Raw genomic sequence first — 15,981 nt, forward strand, 5'->3', positions numbered from 1 at the left:
TATCAGGTAAAGATTCTGGGTACAGGGAACCCTGGGTAAACCACAACCACCCATAATTTAGTTTCTTATCCAAGTATATATTGCTTTAAACTTGCCACTTTTATGAAAGGTGTGTTAAGAAAAGGAGTGGATTATATATGGGTTCTTGTTTGTACTTACTCATTTTAAAAATAAAACTCGGTTTGGAAGCAGACGATTTAAAATTTCGTTCAATCTGAATTATGTGATTACTAAATGCTTGATGACAGTTAAGCCTTAATACAAATGTTTGAGAGCAATTAAACCTTAATATATAAGCCTCTCTCTTACCCTGCTTTCTCCTCACTCTCCCTTCCTCTTCTCTAAAATATATATAAAATATAAATGTAATTTTTTAAAACAGAACTACCAATGAAATAAAAAACCTGCAGTACCTACCTCGGACTAGTGAGCCACGTGAGATGCTCTTTGAAGACAGGACCAGAGCTCATGCCGATCACATAGGACAAGGTTTTGAACGACAGACGACAGCTGCTGTTGGAGTGTTGAAGGCTGTGCACTGTGGAGAGTGGTATATATTAACTTGCTATTTTAATGAAAGGTTTTCTTGGCCTCTGAAATTTTTCTTGGGAAGTTGCTCAGTAATTCTTACTGTGGATAAAAACGTTTCATTTTTCCCTGTATTTGGATATTGTAATTATATCACTGCACTAAGGATTTTCAGTTGCTGAAATCTAGTTTTCGTCTTTTGGGTTTGACTGAAATAATTTCATTTTCTAAGTGACTAGAGGTGACAATAATTGTCTTATCTAAGGTAAAAGAAAAACTAAGATTCACTTGGTGTTTACTGTATGCCCATTTACAAATGTTCATTTAATTTTCTCATCTACTTTTAGGTTCATATACATCACACAGGGAAACCTGAGGCTCAGGGTTGTTAGAGAACATTATCATAATTGTATAGTTAATAATTGGTAGAGCTGAGTTTAATTTCAGATATTGTGTTTTTTCTTTATACTGTTCTACCTTGCCGCTCTCTGTGTATGACTTGTATTCAAGTATATAGTCTTATAAGACTAAGAAAACAAACAATCCAGTTAAAATTTGGCAAAATATTTAAACAGGCATTTTACAAAGGATACACAAATGGCCAATAAGCACATTAAAATTTGTTCGGTATAATTGTACTGTAAGGGAAATGGCAAATTAAAACAACTATGAAATTGCACTACATACCCACTAAAATTGCTAACAAGTTTTTAAAAAGACCATACCAATAGCTAGTGAAGATATGGATTAACTGGCACTTTTATACAGTGCTCTGGAAACTGTAGAAAAGTTTGGCAGTTTCTCATAAAATTAAACATAACTTACCCTAAGGTCCTGTAATTCCATAATTCCATTCCTGTTCCTGAGATTAAAAACTTCTGTTGATTATTCTGTATTATCATACATATCACATCTGTATATATGATTGTATACATATATGACAATATGGAATAACCAAGAAAAATGTTTGTATATCTGAACTATACATGATTTTATACATGATTATAAATGGTATATCATAGATATAATACAGGTGATAACATTTATGATAACACTAAACAGTTCTGGATTCAGTTTGCTAATATTGTTAATGATCTTTGTATTTATATTAATGTCTTGCCAGAATTTATTAATTTTATTGTTTTTTTAATGAATCAGCCATTTCATTGATTTTTTTCCCCTATTTTTCTGTTTTCTATTTTATTATTTCTGATCTTTATTCTTTTAAGGAAAGAATTTACTCTTTTCTATCTTAAATTAGAAGCTTAGATTATTGATTTGAGACCTTTCGTCTTTTCTGATATTGTATTTAAAACTAAATTTTTAAGCACTCTATTAGGTATAATCCACAAATGTTGATACTGTGTTTTCATTATTACGCAGTTCATAACTTTTCTAATTTCTTGTTCGGTGTCTTTTTTTTCCCCCAATCACAGAATATTGAGAAGACCGTTGTTTACGTTTCATTATTTGAGAATTTTTTCCTGATTTTCTTGGAGTGTTTTTGATTTCCAATTTAATTTCCTTGTAGTCAGAGAATATACTGTTCTTTTTCTTCATTTCCTGGGGTTTGTTTTGTGGACTATCTTGATGAATGTTCTGTGTGTACTTAAAAGAATTTATATTCTTTCGTTGGGAGATATAGTGCTTTCTTAATGCCAATTAAGTCACCTTTATTGATTATATGGTACAAGGCTTCTGTAGTCTTACTGATTTGTGTCTGTTTACTAATCTCTAACTATAACATTGGATTGGTTTCTCCTTTCAGTTTTGCTAGTTGTTTTTTTTTCTTCATGGATTTTTCTTTGGTAAAACTTTATTGAGATATAATTCACATGACATACAGTTCACCCATTTAAAGGGTATATAATTCAGTAGTTTTTAGTATATTTACAGAGTTGTGCAACTATCAGCACAATTATAGTATATTTTCATCACTTTGAAAAGAGATACACCTTGTTTATGGATTGGATTTTTTAGCTATTACTCCCCAATTCTACATCCTCCAGCTCTTGGTAACCATTAATCTACTTCTTCTATCTCTATATTTGTCTATTCTAGATATTTCATATATATGGAATGATATTTTTTTGTGATTAGCTCCTTTCATTTTAGAATTATTATTTCTTCTTGATGAATTGACTTCTTTATTATTATAAAATACGCTTTTTATCCTTGGTGTTCCTTGTCCTGAAATCTACTTTGTCTGATGTTAACGTAGCCAGTCTACTTTCTTATGATTAGTGTTTGCATGTTATATCTTTTTCCATTCTCTGGCTTTTCACTTGTGTGTCTATATTATTGTTTCATGTGGATACCATATATCTTCCAATTCCAGTGATAATCTGTCTTTTAACTAGGGTATTTAGACCATTTACATATAATGTAATTGTCAGTAAATTTGGATTTAAATTTACCATCTTTTTCCCATTTGCCTCTTGTTTTTTTTTTGTTCCTTATTCCCTCATCTTTTTTAGCTTTCCATTATACCTCTACTGTTGGCTTATTAATAAATAGTTGCTCTGAAGTTATCACAGTCTCCCTTCAAATAATATTATACTTCTTTATATATGTGATGTATAAAAACCTTTCAGTAGTATACTGCCATTTATACCCCCTCCCCCAATTCTGGCCTTGGTACTAATTATTGTCATACATTTTACTTTATATACTCTATAAACGCCCCAGTATGCCTTTGCTATAAGGAATTATTTCTAAAGAGATTTTAAATATGATAATAAAATACCTTTCATATTTCCTTTTGTGTTCAATTCTTTGATCAGTTCTACATTTGCATCTAAATATCATTTTCCTTCAGTCTGAAGATGTTCCTTTAGCCTTTTTTGTTGTGCCGGTCTTTGGGTACAACAAAATGCTGATTTTCTCAGCTTTTGTTTGTCTGAAAATGTTTATTTCACATTTTTGTAAGGTATTTTTGGTGGATATAGAATTCTAGATTGACTTTTTCTTCCATTTTTTTTTTTTTTTTTTTAAAGATGGTGTGTTCTCTCCTGGCTTGTATTATATGATGAGATAATCATTCTTATTCTTCTTTCTCCATGTATTAATATTATGCATGAGTTTTAGGATTTTTTCTTTATCACTGGTTTTTAAACAATTGGTTACAATTTGCCTTGGTATTTTTTTTTCCTTTTTTTGTATTTAGTTGCTTGTAATTTCATTCCAAAATACATTTTGTAGCATCCATAAAGATCTGTGTTTCTAATTGATTGAAGAAGCAGAGATTTTTTAGAATCGTATTTAAAGACAAGAAAATAGAGTGATCACAGTTTTTATTTTAGTACTTTTTTGTTAACGCTAGCAAATAGAGTGGTAATAGTAATAGTTTATTTTATCAGTACTTTTAAAATGAATGTCTCTTAGTTTATTAAGAATTATGTAAGGGAGTTAGGTACCATTGCTGTTACATATGTCTTTATTGAAAGAAAGTATCCCCTTCCCCCATATTTAACTCTTAATTTTTATGTAGTATTTTCAGCTTTAGCACTTAATTTGTTGAAATAGTGACCTTAACTTTAAGACAGAACACTTCATTTTTTTGATTTGCGTAATTTACCAATTCAAATCATTTTAACTTTTCAAAATATGTTTACCTCATAACTATAATAAAATGAGGTGAGTTGTTTTTATCTGTTTAAGTCCAAACTCATGGCATTTTCCCTTTGTTTAAATATTTAAAGTGGTCTTCTAATTACAATTTAACTATTTCTAAGACAATACTTTGGTTTTGACTGTAAACTATTTTTGCTTTGACTTTAATAGAACAATGCAATGAGAGATTAATGGCAGATTTTTCCTTATCTCATATTCTTTTTTAGGCCTAATCAACCCCGAATAACCAAAGATGTGATTTGTTTTCATGCTGAAGATTTTTTAGAAGTAGTTCAGCGAATGCAGTTAGATTTACATGAACCTCCACTGTCCCAGGTATATTTTATTTTATTTTATTTTTTTCTGATTACATCTTTATTTATTTTTAAATTGTTTATTAGGGTAACATTGGTTAATACCAGATATATTTTAAACCATTAATTGCCTTCAGTTTAATTTTTATTTTGGAAAAGACTTATCGGTATTCCTTGTTTCCTTTTTTAGTGTGTCCAGTGGGTTGATGATGCAAAACTTAATCAACTGAGGAGAGAAGGCATTCGCTATGCCAGGATTCAGCTGTATGATAATGACATTTATTTTATTCCACGGAATGTTGTTCATCAGTTCAAGACAGTTTCAGCTGTATGCAGTTTAGCATGGCACGTTCGGCTCAAGTTATATCACTCAGAGGAGGACACTGCTCAGAATACAGCTCCTCATGAAACAGGCACATCACCAGATTCCATATCATCAGTTCTTGGACCTCATACTGACATGATTTGTGCTGTAAGCAAAACCTCCTTGGAGTCTGTTTTTTCCGACAAATTTCAATCTAAATATGAAGTACAGCAGATTAAACATGAACCTATTGCATCTATAAGAATCAGTGAAGAACCTGTGAATGTTTATGTTCCTGAAAAGACTATAGCACCGAATAATATGGATGGCAAGAATGTTAAAACAAAATTGGATCATGTTCAGTTTACAGAATTTGAGATTAATGTGGACTCCAAATTTGAAAATAGCAACAAAGATTTAAAGGAAGAATTGTGTCCTGGAAGTCTCAAAAGTCTCGTTGATACTAGGCAACATAGTTCAGCACATTCAAATCAAGATAGAAAAGATGATGACATTTTGTGCTAAATTTGTACATACCATCTAAAATCCTTAACACACACACACACACACACACACACACACACACACCAATGTAATAAAGATTTATGAATTCTGAAAGCAAGCCAAGGACTTGCCCCCAAGTCTGTTACAAAATATAGTTTATGTAGCTTTGTAACATTCCTCAGTGCCTGTCCATAACTGTGAAGTATCAAAGCACTTAAGGCCAGATGCACTGTAAACATTGCAGGTTTAAACAAATGGAGTCTTTCAAAAGTCACTAGAGTTGGAGTTGTAGATTTTAGAATAGAGCTGACATTAACATATATATCTATATATTTTGTAATATGAGCCAGAATTCTTTTTTGACAATTTAAGGCTTTTCCATAGAGCTTATTTATACCAATTTCTTTTTCATTATAAATGTGTCAGCACTGTAGTGTAAATAGCTTTAAATTTTTTTTTAGTGTGATTTATACTGAAATGTGAGCCACTTAATAAAGGTTCATAATAAATATGTTTTTTGTTGGGTCTGCAAAAGAAACTGACAATTCAGTTAAATCATTTATTTGATCTATTATGTGTCTGCTGGTATATCCATTTAGAGTGGTAAAGGAGTGCAAATGTACATATTCAAATCTAGTGAATATTTAAATTCCCCACATTGTGCAAGCATTTTTAAAACCAAGATTCAGTTATGAAAGCATATATTTATATGTGTGTGTGTATGGGAATATATATGTATATCATATTTTATATAACTTAAGTTGCTGAATAAGATGAATATGTGAAGTTTCCTAGCCCTGTTCCCTGGAATACATTTTAAAATATTTATATTCAACATTAAGAAAGCTGTTTAGGTAATAGAAATAATTTTGTAAAGTTGGGAGGAACAAGATCTGTTAGTGATATCTAACCCTTATAATTATGAAGTTTTGTGGCCAGATTACCAGGCCCTGACATAAATTTTCTTTATAGTGTACAGAATGATAGGTTGAGATTTTCTTACTAATAGGCACCTATGCTATACTTAATAGTAGCTGACTTTAGTTACAAAAAGTTTAATTGTGAGCAATTAAAATGTGTTTACATTTTTCTTGCAGAACAGGAGGAAAATATGGCAAATATAAAATCTTAAAATAAGGGCAATGACTCAGCTGCTGTATAAAGAGATATTTCTAACAAAATAAGATGTGTTACCTCTTTTTTCTAAGGACCCCTTTCTCTACCTTAGCAAGGTAAATAACTTAGAGTACAGTTGACCTTTGAACAACATGAGTTTGAACTGCATAGGTTGAAAAAATCCCCGAGTGGACCTGTGTGTGTAGTTCAAACCCTTGTTCAAGGGTCAACTGCTTTTTCAAAAGAAGCTCTAGAAAGTAAAATTGGAGTAGGAAACAGGATTGCCAGTGCCTAGCTAAAGATGATTAAAACAAATTTGTTCAATGATGGACTTCACTATTTTTGACTGCTTCCACTACTGTAATTGAAAGTCAAACAAATGTCTTTAATGTATGCTTTTGATATAAGGAACTCTGCTCATTGCAAATCTGTTTTATTTGTCTTTGATATTTTTTCTGGGCTTATACTTTGATGGCTTTCAACTGATGACTGTGCTGCTGTTTGGGCTAGAGTTGCTATTCCTATTTCAGTAGTTTCTGCTTCAGCCTCATTTGTGGTACCCATAAAACTTACTTTTCTGGTTAGGAAGAAGCCACTTAGAAAGAGGTATTTCACCAGAAAAAAATTGTAGCAGTGATACCATTTCTAGCCCCCGGTTTACAAGTGTAGACAAATATTGTAGGAAATCTCAATGGTTTGTACGAAATCAGTATATTTGCAGCATAGGAATTTTCATGGGATAAGGAAAGTATAAATCATGATAATGTAAATAAGGTCTTTGTGTTATATGTTACCATCTTATTCTACTCCTCACCACTTTAATCTTCTCTTTTTAACTAAATTTATGTATTTGCATCTACCATTTTGGGAGACACAATTCATAACCAGTATTGAGAAATAGAAAGGAATGTTTTTCTTTTTTTAATTGAAGGGTGATATATTTAACAAGATTTGTTTTAGTTCCAATTTCCAGTAGCATACACATAGATAGATGATACTATAATAAAATATTTTTAGAGTATCCCTCCAAAATATATAAGCCTTAAACTTTTAAAGATATATCTAAAACAATAGTGGTTGCTTTTAGGTATAGTTTCCTGTATAACCTATAGTCAAACTTCTCCCTCTTTTGAAAATTTGTTTTGTACAATGCATACATCCTTCTGGAGGTGAAATATAAATCAGTGGGTTTAGATTTCCAGATACAGCTTTGTTACCTTGAATAATGCTTATGTTCCTTGTCTTACGGGTTGTAATTTAAAAATCCTCTTCAGATGCAATCTGAGAACTTGTCAACTACCTTTGGTACACACAAATAATTTCTATTTCGATACTGCATTATATTAATGGTTTCCTGGTTAGTACATTCCAGTTCTTTATCTGAACACAAGTTTTTTGCTGTTATTTCCAATTACTTGGACCAGAACAATAAAGCACTTGAGATATAGTTTCTATATGATCTTATACTATATAGAATAGTTGTTATGTAAATTATTAAATTGATACACAGACCTTTACAAAAAACTAAGGTACCTCAGTGGTGTCTGCTACAGTGCTTTTTTTTTTTTTTTTTTTTTTTTTTTTAAATTTTGTTCATCCCCTTTGAGCTATCTAAGTAATAAATATTCCATACTCAGGTTAGCTGGTTAGCTAGCAAAAGAATTAAGCATTTGTGATAATTAGTTGAAAACTTTACAAAAGCCATATTCATTATCTTCCTTGTCACTTAAGGCTATTGACCTTAAATAAAGATTAGGTTGATCTAGCACAACACTGTGTGTGTGTTAGCACACATGCACATGTGTATATAAGATTTTTGGAAATATGTTTGTTTCCACATATATTCATTTTTAATCCATTCTATAACTGGTGGGGAAAGGGGTCTTGGAGGGTAGGAAAGATTTTATTTTTCGCTTAAGTCTTCAAGGTATTTCATTAGTGTTCCAGAGCGTAAAATTATTTTTTTCTCAAACACATATGGCAGATAAGATCATTTTTGTAAATAATAGATTAGTATTATTTTCATAAATTTGCATTCAGTTATTTTTTGGACAAGTTCATTGTCATGTAAAGCAAATCTAAAAATTCATTTTACATTTAGCACAGGTGCAAGATTTGTTTTTGAAATTGGAGAGGCATTTTCCTTCCACCTTTCAATAAATACTAAAATTGATAACCATAGTCTTCTTACCTTTGTTTTGTAATTATTTTCTTACATTTTACATTTTGTTTTCATCTCGTCGTCTTAAAAAGTTCTTGTTTCTCTCTTTAACAGAAGCCATTAGGTCTGGAAAGTGATTCCAGTCAGAAAATCTTTTTTTTTTCTTTCTCAACTATCAAAAGTTGACATGGCAACAGAGAATATTGAGATTACCTTAAACAAGATGGCTAAACTAGTTAGGTATGAGTGCCTGGATGGCACAGTAAGTCACCTCCCTTCCTTCTAGACGTGAGTATTTCTATCTTAGGAGGAGAGGACAAAAGTCTCATTGTTTTCAGAATACCTTTATGTTGGTGAAAAGTGACATGAAGGATTTTACATTTTTAGAGTAGTAGAATAGCTCTCCCACCTGATGTAACTACAATATGTAAACAGAATTTTACTGGTTTTAGAATGGATTATCTTGTTTCATGAGCTGTGTTTGATCTGTTTGGCAGTGACAGTACACCTCAGAAAGAAAATTAAGAGGGTGACTCAGGAAAGGTATAAATCCCTTTTTTTCTGTCCTGGCTTTTCTGTTCAGTTCTTACTATAAACCCACTGCATATTGAAAATGGAAGTGATCGCTTTTTACAATGTCAAGTACAAGGAGCTTACATAAAGCAGAGATATCTTGCTCTTTTCAACAGCACAGAGGTCTTTTCATTTATTTATTTTTTAACGCTTTATAATGCCATAAATTCATGGGGAATGGGTTCCTGCAGCTCTCACAGAGTGTGCTTCTCCGGGTGGAACAGGCTGGCACTTCAGTTGAACCCAGGTACTTTTCTCTTTGGCTTCCTTCCATTTTTCCTTCACACGTTTCAAGAAGCTATTCTGGCTCTTAGAGTACTTAACATGCTCAATATGTACACTAATTTTCTTGGCCAGAATCTTGTCCTTTGTTTATAACAGTGCCAGACATGGGCTGGATGACACTGTAGACTTCCAGTTTTGCCACAGAAACATTTGTAGGGCATTCCTTTTTGAAAAGTGCTCATTCCCTTGATGTCTGTAATATGCATGTGGCCAAAGGAACAACTCCATGTTATCTAAAAGGCCTAGAGAACTTGGAGCAGGTGCCTCTTCTTTTCCTTTGTGTTGATCATTTTGGAGAATTACTGAAAGATGGTGGTTCTGGCTAAAAGGCAATATCTTTACTTTTTAAGTTTACAGACATTTTATATCATATCTAAATGGGAGAGTGGGGAAAGGAGAGGAAACTGGCTTGCATTTTAGCTTATCTTCCTCTCCAGGACTTCAGACCCGGTCAGGGAATGCCAATGAACTCAATAAAATATGAGCAAACGATATATATAAATAGAAATTAAAAGTAAAATTTGTTAGTATGCTTTATTACTATTTTTTGCCTTCTGATGACTGCAGTATTGAAATATGAGACATTCTATACTTGGAAATTTAGAATTTATGCATCCAGGATTTTAAAATGTTAAGTGCTTACACTTTCCTGTAAAGTGCATTGGTGGTGTACTACTGAACACTAAGTATGCAGACTCAGAACCAAGGCAATATAGTTGCAAATATTTTGAGTAATATAGGGTTAAATTTTTTTAAAAATTTATTTATGGTGGCATTCATTAACTAGATCCAATAACTTTCATCTGTACACTTTAACAGTAAGGCATATATATACTTACACTGTGTGTTCACCAACCATAGCTAGATTTTGTTCTGCCACCACATATTTGACCCCCTATACCCCATCTACCTCCTTCGCCAAGTAACCACTAGTCTTTAGTCCATGTCCATGAGTGTCTGTTTGTCCTGTTCATTGGTTGCTTTTAGGTTTATATCTCATGTATGTGATATTGTGATTTTCAACTTTGGCTTATTTTGCTTAGCATGATTATCTTGAAGTCCATTCGTGTAGTTGCAAATGACAATATGTCATCTCTTCTTATGGCTGAGTAATGTTCCATTGTATATATGTACCACAGCTTCTTTATTCAATCATCTATTGTAGGACACTTCAGTTGCTTCCATGTCCTGGCCACTGTGAATAGTCCTGCTATGAACATCAGTGTGCAAATATCTTTTCGGATATAAGTTTTTCAAGTCTTTGGGGTAAATGCCCAGTAGAGGGATTGCTGGATCGTATGGTAGATCAATTCTTAGTTTTTCGAGGAATCTCCATACTGTTTTCCTAAGTGGCTGTACTAATTTGCTGTCCCACCAGCAGTATATAAGGGTTACTTTTTCTTCGCATCCTCTTCAAAATTTGTTATTACTTGTTCTGTTGATTATAGCTATCCTAACAGGTTTGAGAAGGTATCTCAATGTGGTTTTGATTTGCATTTCCCTAATAGCTAGCGATGTTAAGCATCTTTTCAAATATTTATTGGTCATTTGTATGTCCTCTGGGAGAAGTGTCTGTTTAAGTCCTCTGCCCATTTTTTTGTTGTTATAGAGTTATGTGTTTTGTATATTTTGGATATTGGGCCCTTATCGGAGGCATTGCTTATAAATATACTTCCCATTTGGATGGCTAACTCTTTACCTTGTTGATGGTTTCTTTTGCTGAGCAAAAGCTTTTTAGTTTGATGTAGTCTCATTCATTTATTTTAGCTTTTACTTCCCTTACCTACGAGGTCAAATTCAAGTCCAAGGTACTTGAGATTAGTTCATATGTTTTCCTCTATGCACTTTATTGTTTCAGGTCTTATATTCAGGTCCTTAATCCATTTTGAGTTAATTTTGGTGTGCGGTGATAGACAACAGTTGAGTTTCATACTTTTGCACGTGGCTTTTCAGTTTTCCCAGCACCACTTATTAAAGAGGCTTTCCTTTCTCCATTGTATGTTTTAGGCTTTTTTTTTGTTGAAAACTATTTGCCCATATAAACATAGGTTTATTTTTGGACTCTTGATTCTGTTCCACTGGTCTGTATGTCTGTTTTTCTGCCAGTACCATGCCGGTTTGATTATTGTCGCTTTATAGGATAGTTAGAAGTCGGCCAGAGTGATGCCGCCAGCCTCATTCTATTTTCTCAGGATGGCTTTCTTAATTCAGGGTCTTTGGTGCTTCCATACAAATCTGATGATTTTTTGTTCTATTTCTTTAAAAAATGCAGATGAGATTTTGATGAGGATTGCACTGAATCTGTATGTTTTAAGTAATATGGTAATTTTAACTATGTTGATTTTTCCAATCCAAGAACACAGAATATCTTTCCATTTCTTTGTATCTTCTTCGATTTCTTTTAATAGGGTCTTATTGTTTTCATTATATAGATCCTTTACGTGTGTTGTTAGGTTTATTTCTACATATTTTATTCTTTTTCTTGAAATTGCAAAAGGAATTATTTTTCCACTTCCTTTTCTGACACTTCATTTTTAGAGTATAGAAACGCTACGGATTTTTGAACATTGATTTTGTATCCAGAAACTTTACTGTATTTGCTTATTGTTTCTAGTAGTATTCTTGTGGAGTTTTTAGGGTTTTCTATCTAGAGAATCCTGTCATCCGCAAATAATGACAGTTTGATTTCTTCGTTTCCTATTTGGATGCCTTTTGTATCTTTCTCTTGCATGATTGCACTCGCTAGGACATCCAATGTCATATTGAATAGCAGTGGTGATAGTGAACAGCTTTGCCTTGTTCCTGATCTTGGAAAATTTTTAGTTTTTCACCATTAAGTGTAATGTTATCTGAGGGCTTGTCATATACGGCCTTTATTATGTTAAGCTACTTTCCTTGCATACTGATTTTGTTAAGTGTTTTGATCATAAATGGATGCTGTATCTTGTCAAAGACCTTTTCTGTATCTATTGATATGATCATATGATTCTTTTAATTTATGTGGTGTATGTATCACATTAATCAATTAGCATATGTTGAAACATCCTTGTGCCTCTGGGATGAAGCCCACTTGATTGTGGTGTATAATCTTTTTAATATGTTGCTGTATTCAGTTCTCTAGAACCTATTTAAATTTTTTGCATCTGTGTTCATGAGAGCTATAGGTCTGTAGTTCTGTTTTTATGTGTTACATTTACCAGGTTTTGGTATCGGTAATAATGGCCTCATAAAATGAGTTGAGAAGTATTACCTCCTGTTTGATTTTTTGGAAGAGGTTGAGGAGCATAGGTATTCAATATTCAAATGTTTGGTAGAATTCACTGGTGAAGCCATCTGGTCCTGGACTTTTACTTTTTGGTAAGTTTTTAATGATTGTTTCAATTTCCATACAGCTGATCAGTCTAATTAGATTTTTCAGTTCTTCTTGATTCAGTCTAGGTAGCTTGTACATCCCTAAGTACTGGTCCATTTCTTCTAGGTTATTGAATTTGGTGTTATATACTTTTTCATAGTATTCTTTATGATCCTTTGTATTTCTGCAATGTCAGCCATAATTTCCTCTCTTTCATCCCTGATTTTGTTTATTTGTGTCCTTTCTCTCTTTTCTTTAGTGAGTCTAGCCAGGGGTTTATCAATTTTATTAACCTTCTCAAAGAACCAGCTCTTTGTTGCATTTATTTTTTCTATTGCTTTTTTTGTGTTCAATTGCAATTTCATTAATTTCTGCTCTAATTTTTATTATTTCTTTCCTTCTGACTTTAGGCTTCCTTTATTCTTTTCTAGTTTGTTTGTTTGTTTAAATGAAGCATTAGGTTGTTTATTTGGGCTCATTCTTGTTTTTGGAGATAGGGAAGTAATGATATGAACTTTCCTCTTATGACTGCTTTTGCCATTTCGCAAAAGTTTTGATGTTGTTTTAATTATTATAATTCATTTCTTTGTATCTCTTGATCTCTTTTTATTTGTTCTCTGACCCAGTTGTTCTTTAGTAGCATGTTGTTTAATCTCCATGTATTTGTGTTTCTTCTTTTAGTTTTACAGTTGATCTCCAGCTTCAAAGCATTATGATCAGAGACTATGGTTGGTATGATTTCAACCCTCTTGTATTTGTTGAGGGTGTCTCTGTGTCCCAGTATGTGTTCAATCCTTGAGAATACTCCATTTGTTTGATATTTCAAACAAATGGCATTCTGAGAAAAGCAGGAGCAGAGGTACTAATATTGGATGAAATAGACTTCAAAATAAAAAAGGTAAAGAAAGATACTGAGGAACACTTCATAATGATAGAAAGAATCATGCACTAAGAAGACATACACTTATTAATAACTATGCTCCCAATCAGGGAGAATGTATAAGCAGCTGTTTTGAGATGAAAGGCTCTGTAAATGTCCATTTTGTCCAGTTGGTCTAATGTGACATTTAAGGATGTTATTTCCTTATTTTCTGTTTGGATGATCTGTCCATATTCAACAGTAGGGTATTTAGGTCCCCTACTACGATAGTGTTTTGGTCTGTTAGTAATTACTTTATATATTTTGGGGCTCCCTGATTGGGAGCATAGTTATTAATAAGTGTTATGTCTTCTTAGTGCATGATTCCTTCTATCATTATGAAGTGTTCCTCAGTATCTTTCTTTACCTTTTTTATTTTGAAGTCTATTTCATCCAATATTAGTACCTCTGCTCCTGCTTTTCTCAGAATGCCATTTGTTTGAAATATCATTTTCCACCCTTTTACTCTGAATATATATTTGTCTTTGGAACTGAGATGTGTCTCCTGGAGGCAGCATAAGGTTGCGTTTTGTTTTTTGATCCATTCTGCAACGCTGTGCCTTTTTATTGGTTAGTTCAGTCCATTTACATTTAGGGTGATTATTGAAATATGAGGTCTTCTTATAGCCATTTTATCTTTTGCTTTCTGGTAGCTCGGTGTTCCATTGCTTTCTTGTCCTTGTGCTTTTGTTTTCTTTATTTTCATTGTCTTTTGTGGGTTTTGTCTCTGGTTCTTCTTGTTTTATGTTATATACTTAAGTGCTGAGTCTTTTGTGTGTAGTTTCCACTATGAATATGTAAAAGAGGGATGCACACGCACAGACACACACAGTTGTCCATTTTCTTCTGCCATGTGCCGTATCTCCATTCCCTTTGCGAATTTGGGTCTTCGAATCCTTCACTTTTCAGTCATTGCTGTCTCAATTTGTCCCTATGTATGCTGAACATTCATTACTGTCTTGCTATATCAATTATCTTCTTATTGTTTAAGCTTTTAATGCCCTATTCTCAGTAAGGGTTGCACTGCTCTGCTTCTATTTGCCTGACAGTCACCTTACTCCTAATTATGTACATATGTTTTTGCCATTTTGTTTTAGGCGACCTGATCCCTTTCAGTATTTCCTATAGTGCAGGCCTTGTATTGGAGAATTCTCTCAATTTTTGTATGTCTGGAAAGGTCTTTCTCCTTTATATCTAAAGGAGAGCTTAGCTGGATACATTATTCTTGGCTGGTAGTTCCTTTCACTTAATAGTTTGAATATTTGATTCCACTCTTTTTGTGGCTTGTAAGGTTTGTGCTGAGAAGTCCGACAATAATCTAATGGGCTTTCCTTTATAGGTTATCATCTTCCTCTCCCTGGCTGCTCTAAGAATTCTGTCTTTGTTGTTGATTTTTGATAATTTTAATACAATGTGTTTTGGTGAAGGCCTTTTTAGGTTGAAATAATTGGGTGTTCTGTTGACTTCTTGAATTCCCAGCTCATTCCTTAGATTTGAGAAATTTTCAAATATTTGTCTGAAAATGCTTTCTAGTCCCTGTTCCTTTTCCTCCCCTTTCAGAATGCCCATTATTATGTTTCCTCTCCTGATGGTATCAGCTAGTTCTTGAATTTTTTTATTTTTAATTCTTCAATTTCTCTCTTCTTCTGATTTATTTCTATATTTTCTGTCTTCGATGCCACTGATCTTTTCTTCCATTTGGTCGATTCTATTTCCCAAGCTTGCTATTTCATTTTTCATCTCTTGTAGTTTGTTCTTTATATCCTAAAGTTCTATTCTCTTCTTTTTGAGGGTTTCAGTGTCCTCGCTAAAGAACTCATTTTGCTCATCTAGTTGTTTTTTTCAATTTCTGAAATTGCTGATATGAATTTTTTCGGATCTAAATTTTTTCAGAAGTACCATCATGAATTCTCTGTCATTTAAGTCTCATATTTCTATGTCTGTAAGCTTATTTTCTGGAGATTTTTCTCTTTCTTCCTGAGATACCTTGTCACCTTGGTTGTTCATGGTATTTAATGGCCTATTTATCCACCTGAGCATTAATGGAAGTGTATTTGCTTTTCTTTCAGAAAGATTTATTATATAAAGTTCTCTTCTTTAGCCTGTTACAAAGAAAGCGTTTTTCTTTTGGTTTCCAGTAGGTGGTGTGTAAGCTTCTTGGATCTGTGCTTTATATAAAGTCTTAATAATGCCTTTTTTTCCTTATATTCAGTCACACTCGGTACCCTGAGTCTAAGTCCCTATTAGTGTTAGCAACAGTTTTGGTATGTTTGCTCAAATTCCCCTGGGGATCCATGGTGTTCGGTCTTGGAG

General features: G+C 32.9%; 1 protein-coding gene across 2 annotated transcripts in view; it reads left to right on the plus strand.

Moving 5' to 3' along the window:
* Positions 1-8,554, plus strand: part of RSBN1L (round spermatid basic protein 1 like) — a 61,120-nt gene extending 52,566 nt beyond the window's left edge. For both annotated transcript variants that reach the window (XM_016145954.2, XM_016145955.2), the window contains 3 exons: positions 383-550; positions 4,368-4,476; positions 4,645-8,554. In XM_016145954.2, the coding sequence (XP_016001440.2) occupies positions 383-550; positions 4,368-4,476; positions 4,645-5,283 (916 nt within the window). In that variant the 3' untranslated portion in view covers positions 5,284-8,554. The remainder of the gene's footprint in view (positions 1-382; positions 551-4,367; positions 4,477-4,644) is intronic.
* The last annotated feature ends 7,427 nt before the right edge of the window (positions 8,555-15,981 follow it).

Source organism: Rousettus aegyptiacus, unplaced genomic scaffold (genome assembly GCF_014176215.1).
Source record: "Rousettus aegyptiacus isolate mRouAeg1 unplaced genomic scaffold, mRouAeg1.p scaffold_m13_p_13, whole genome shotgun sequence".
Taxonomy (NCBI): Eukaryota; Metazoa; Chordata; class Mammalia; order Chiroptera; family Pteropodidae; genus Rousettus; species Rousettus aegyptiacus.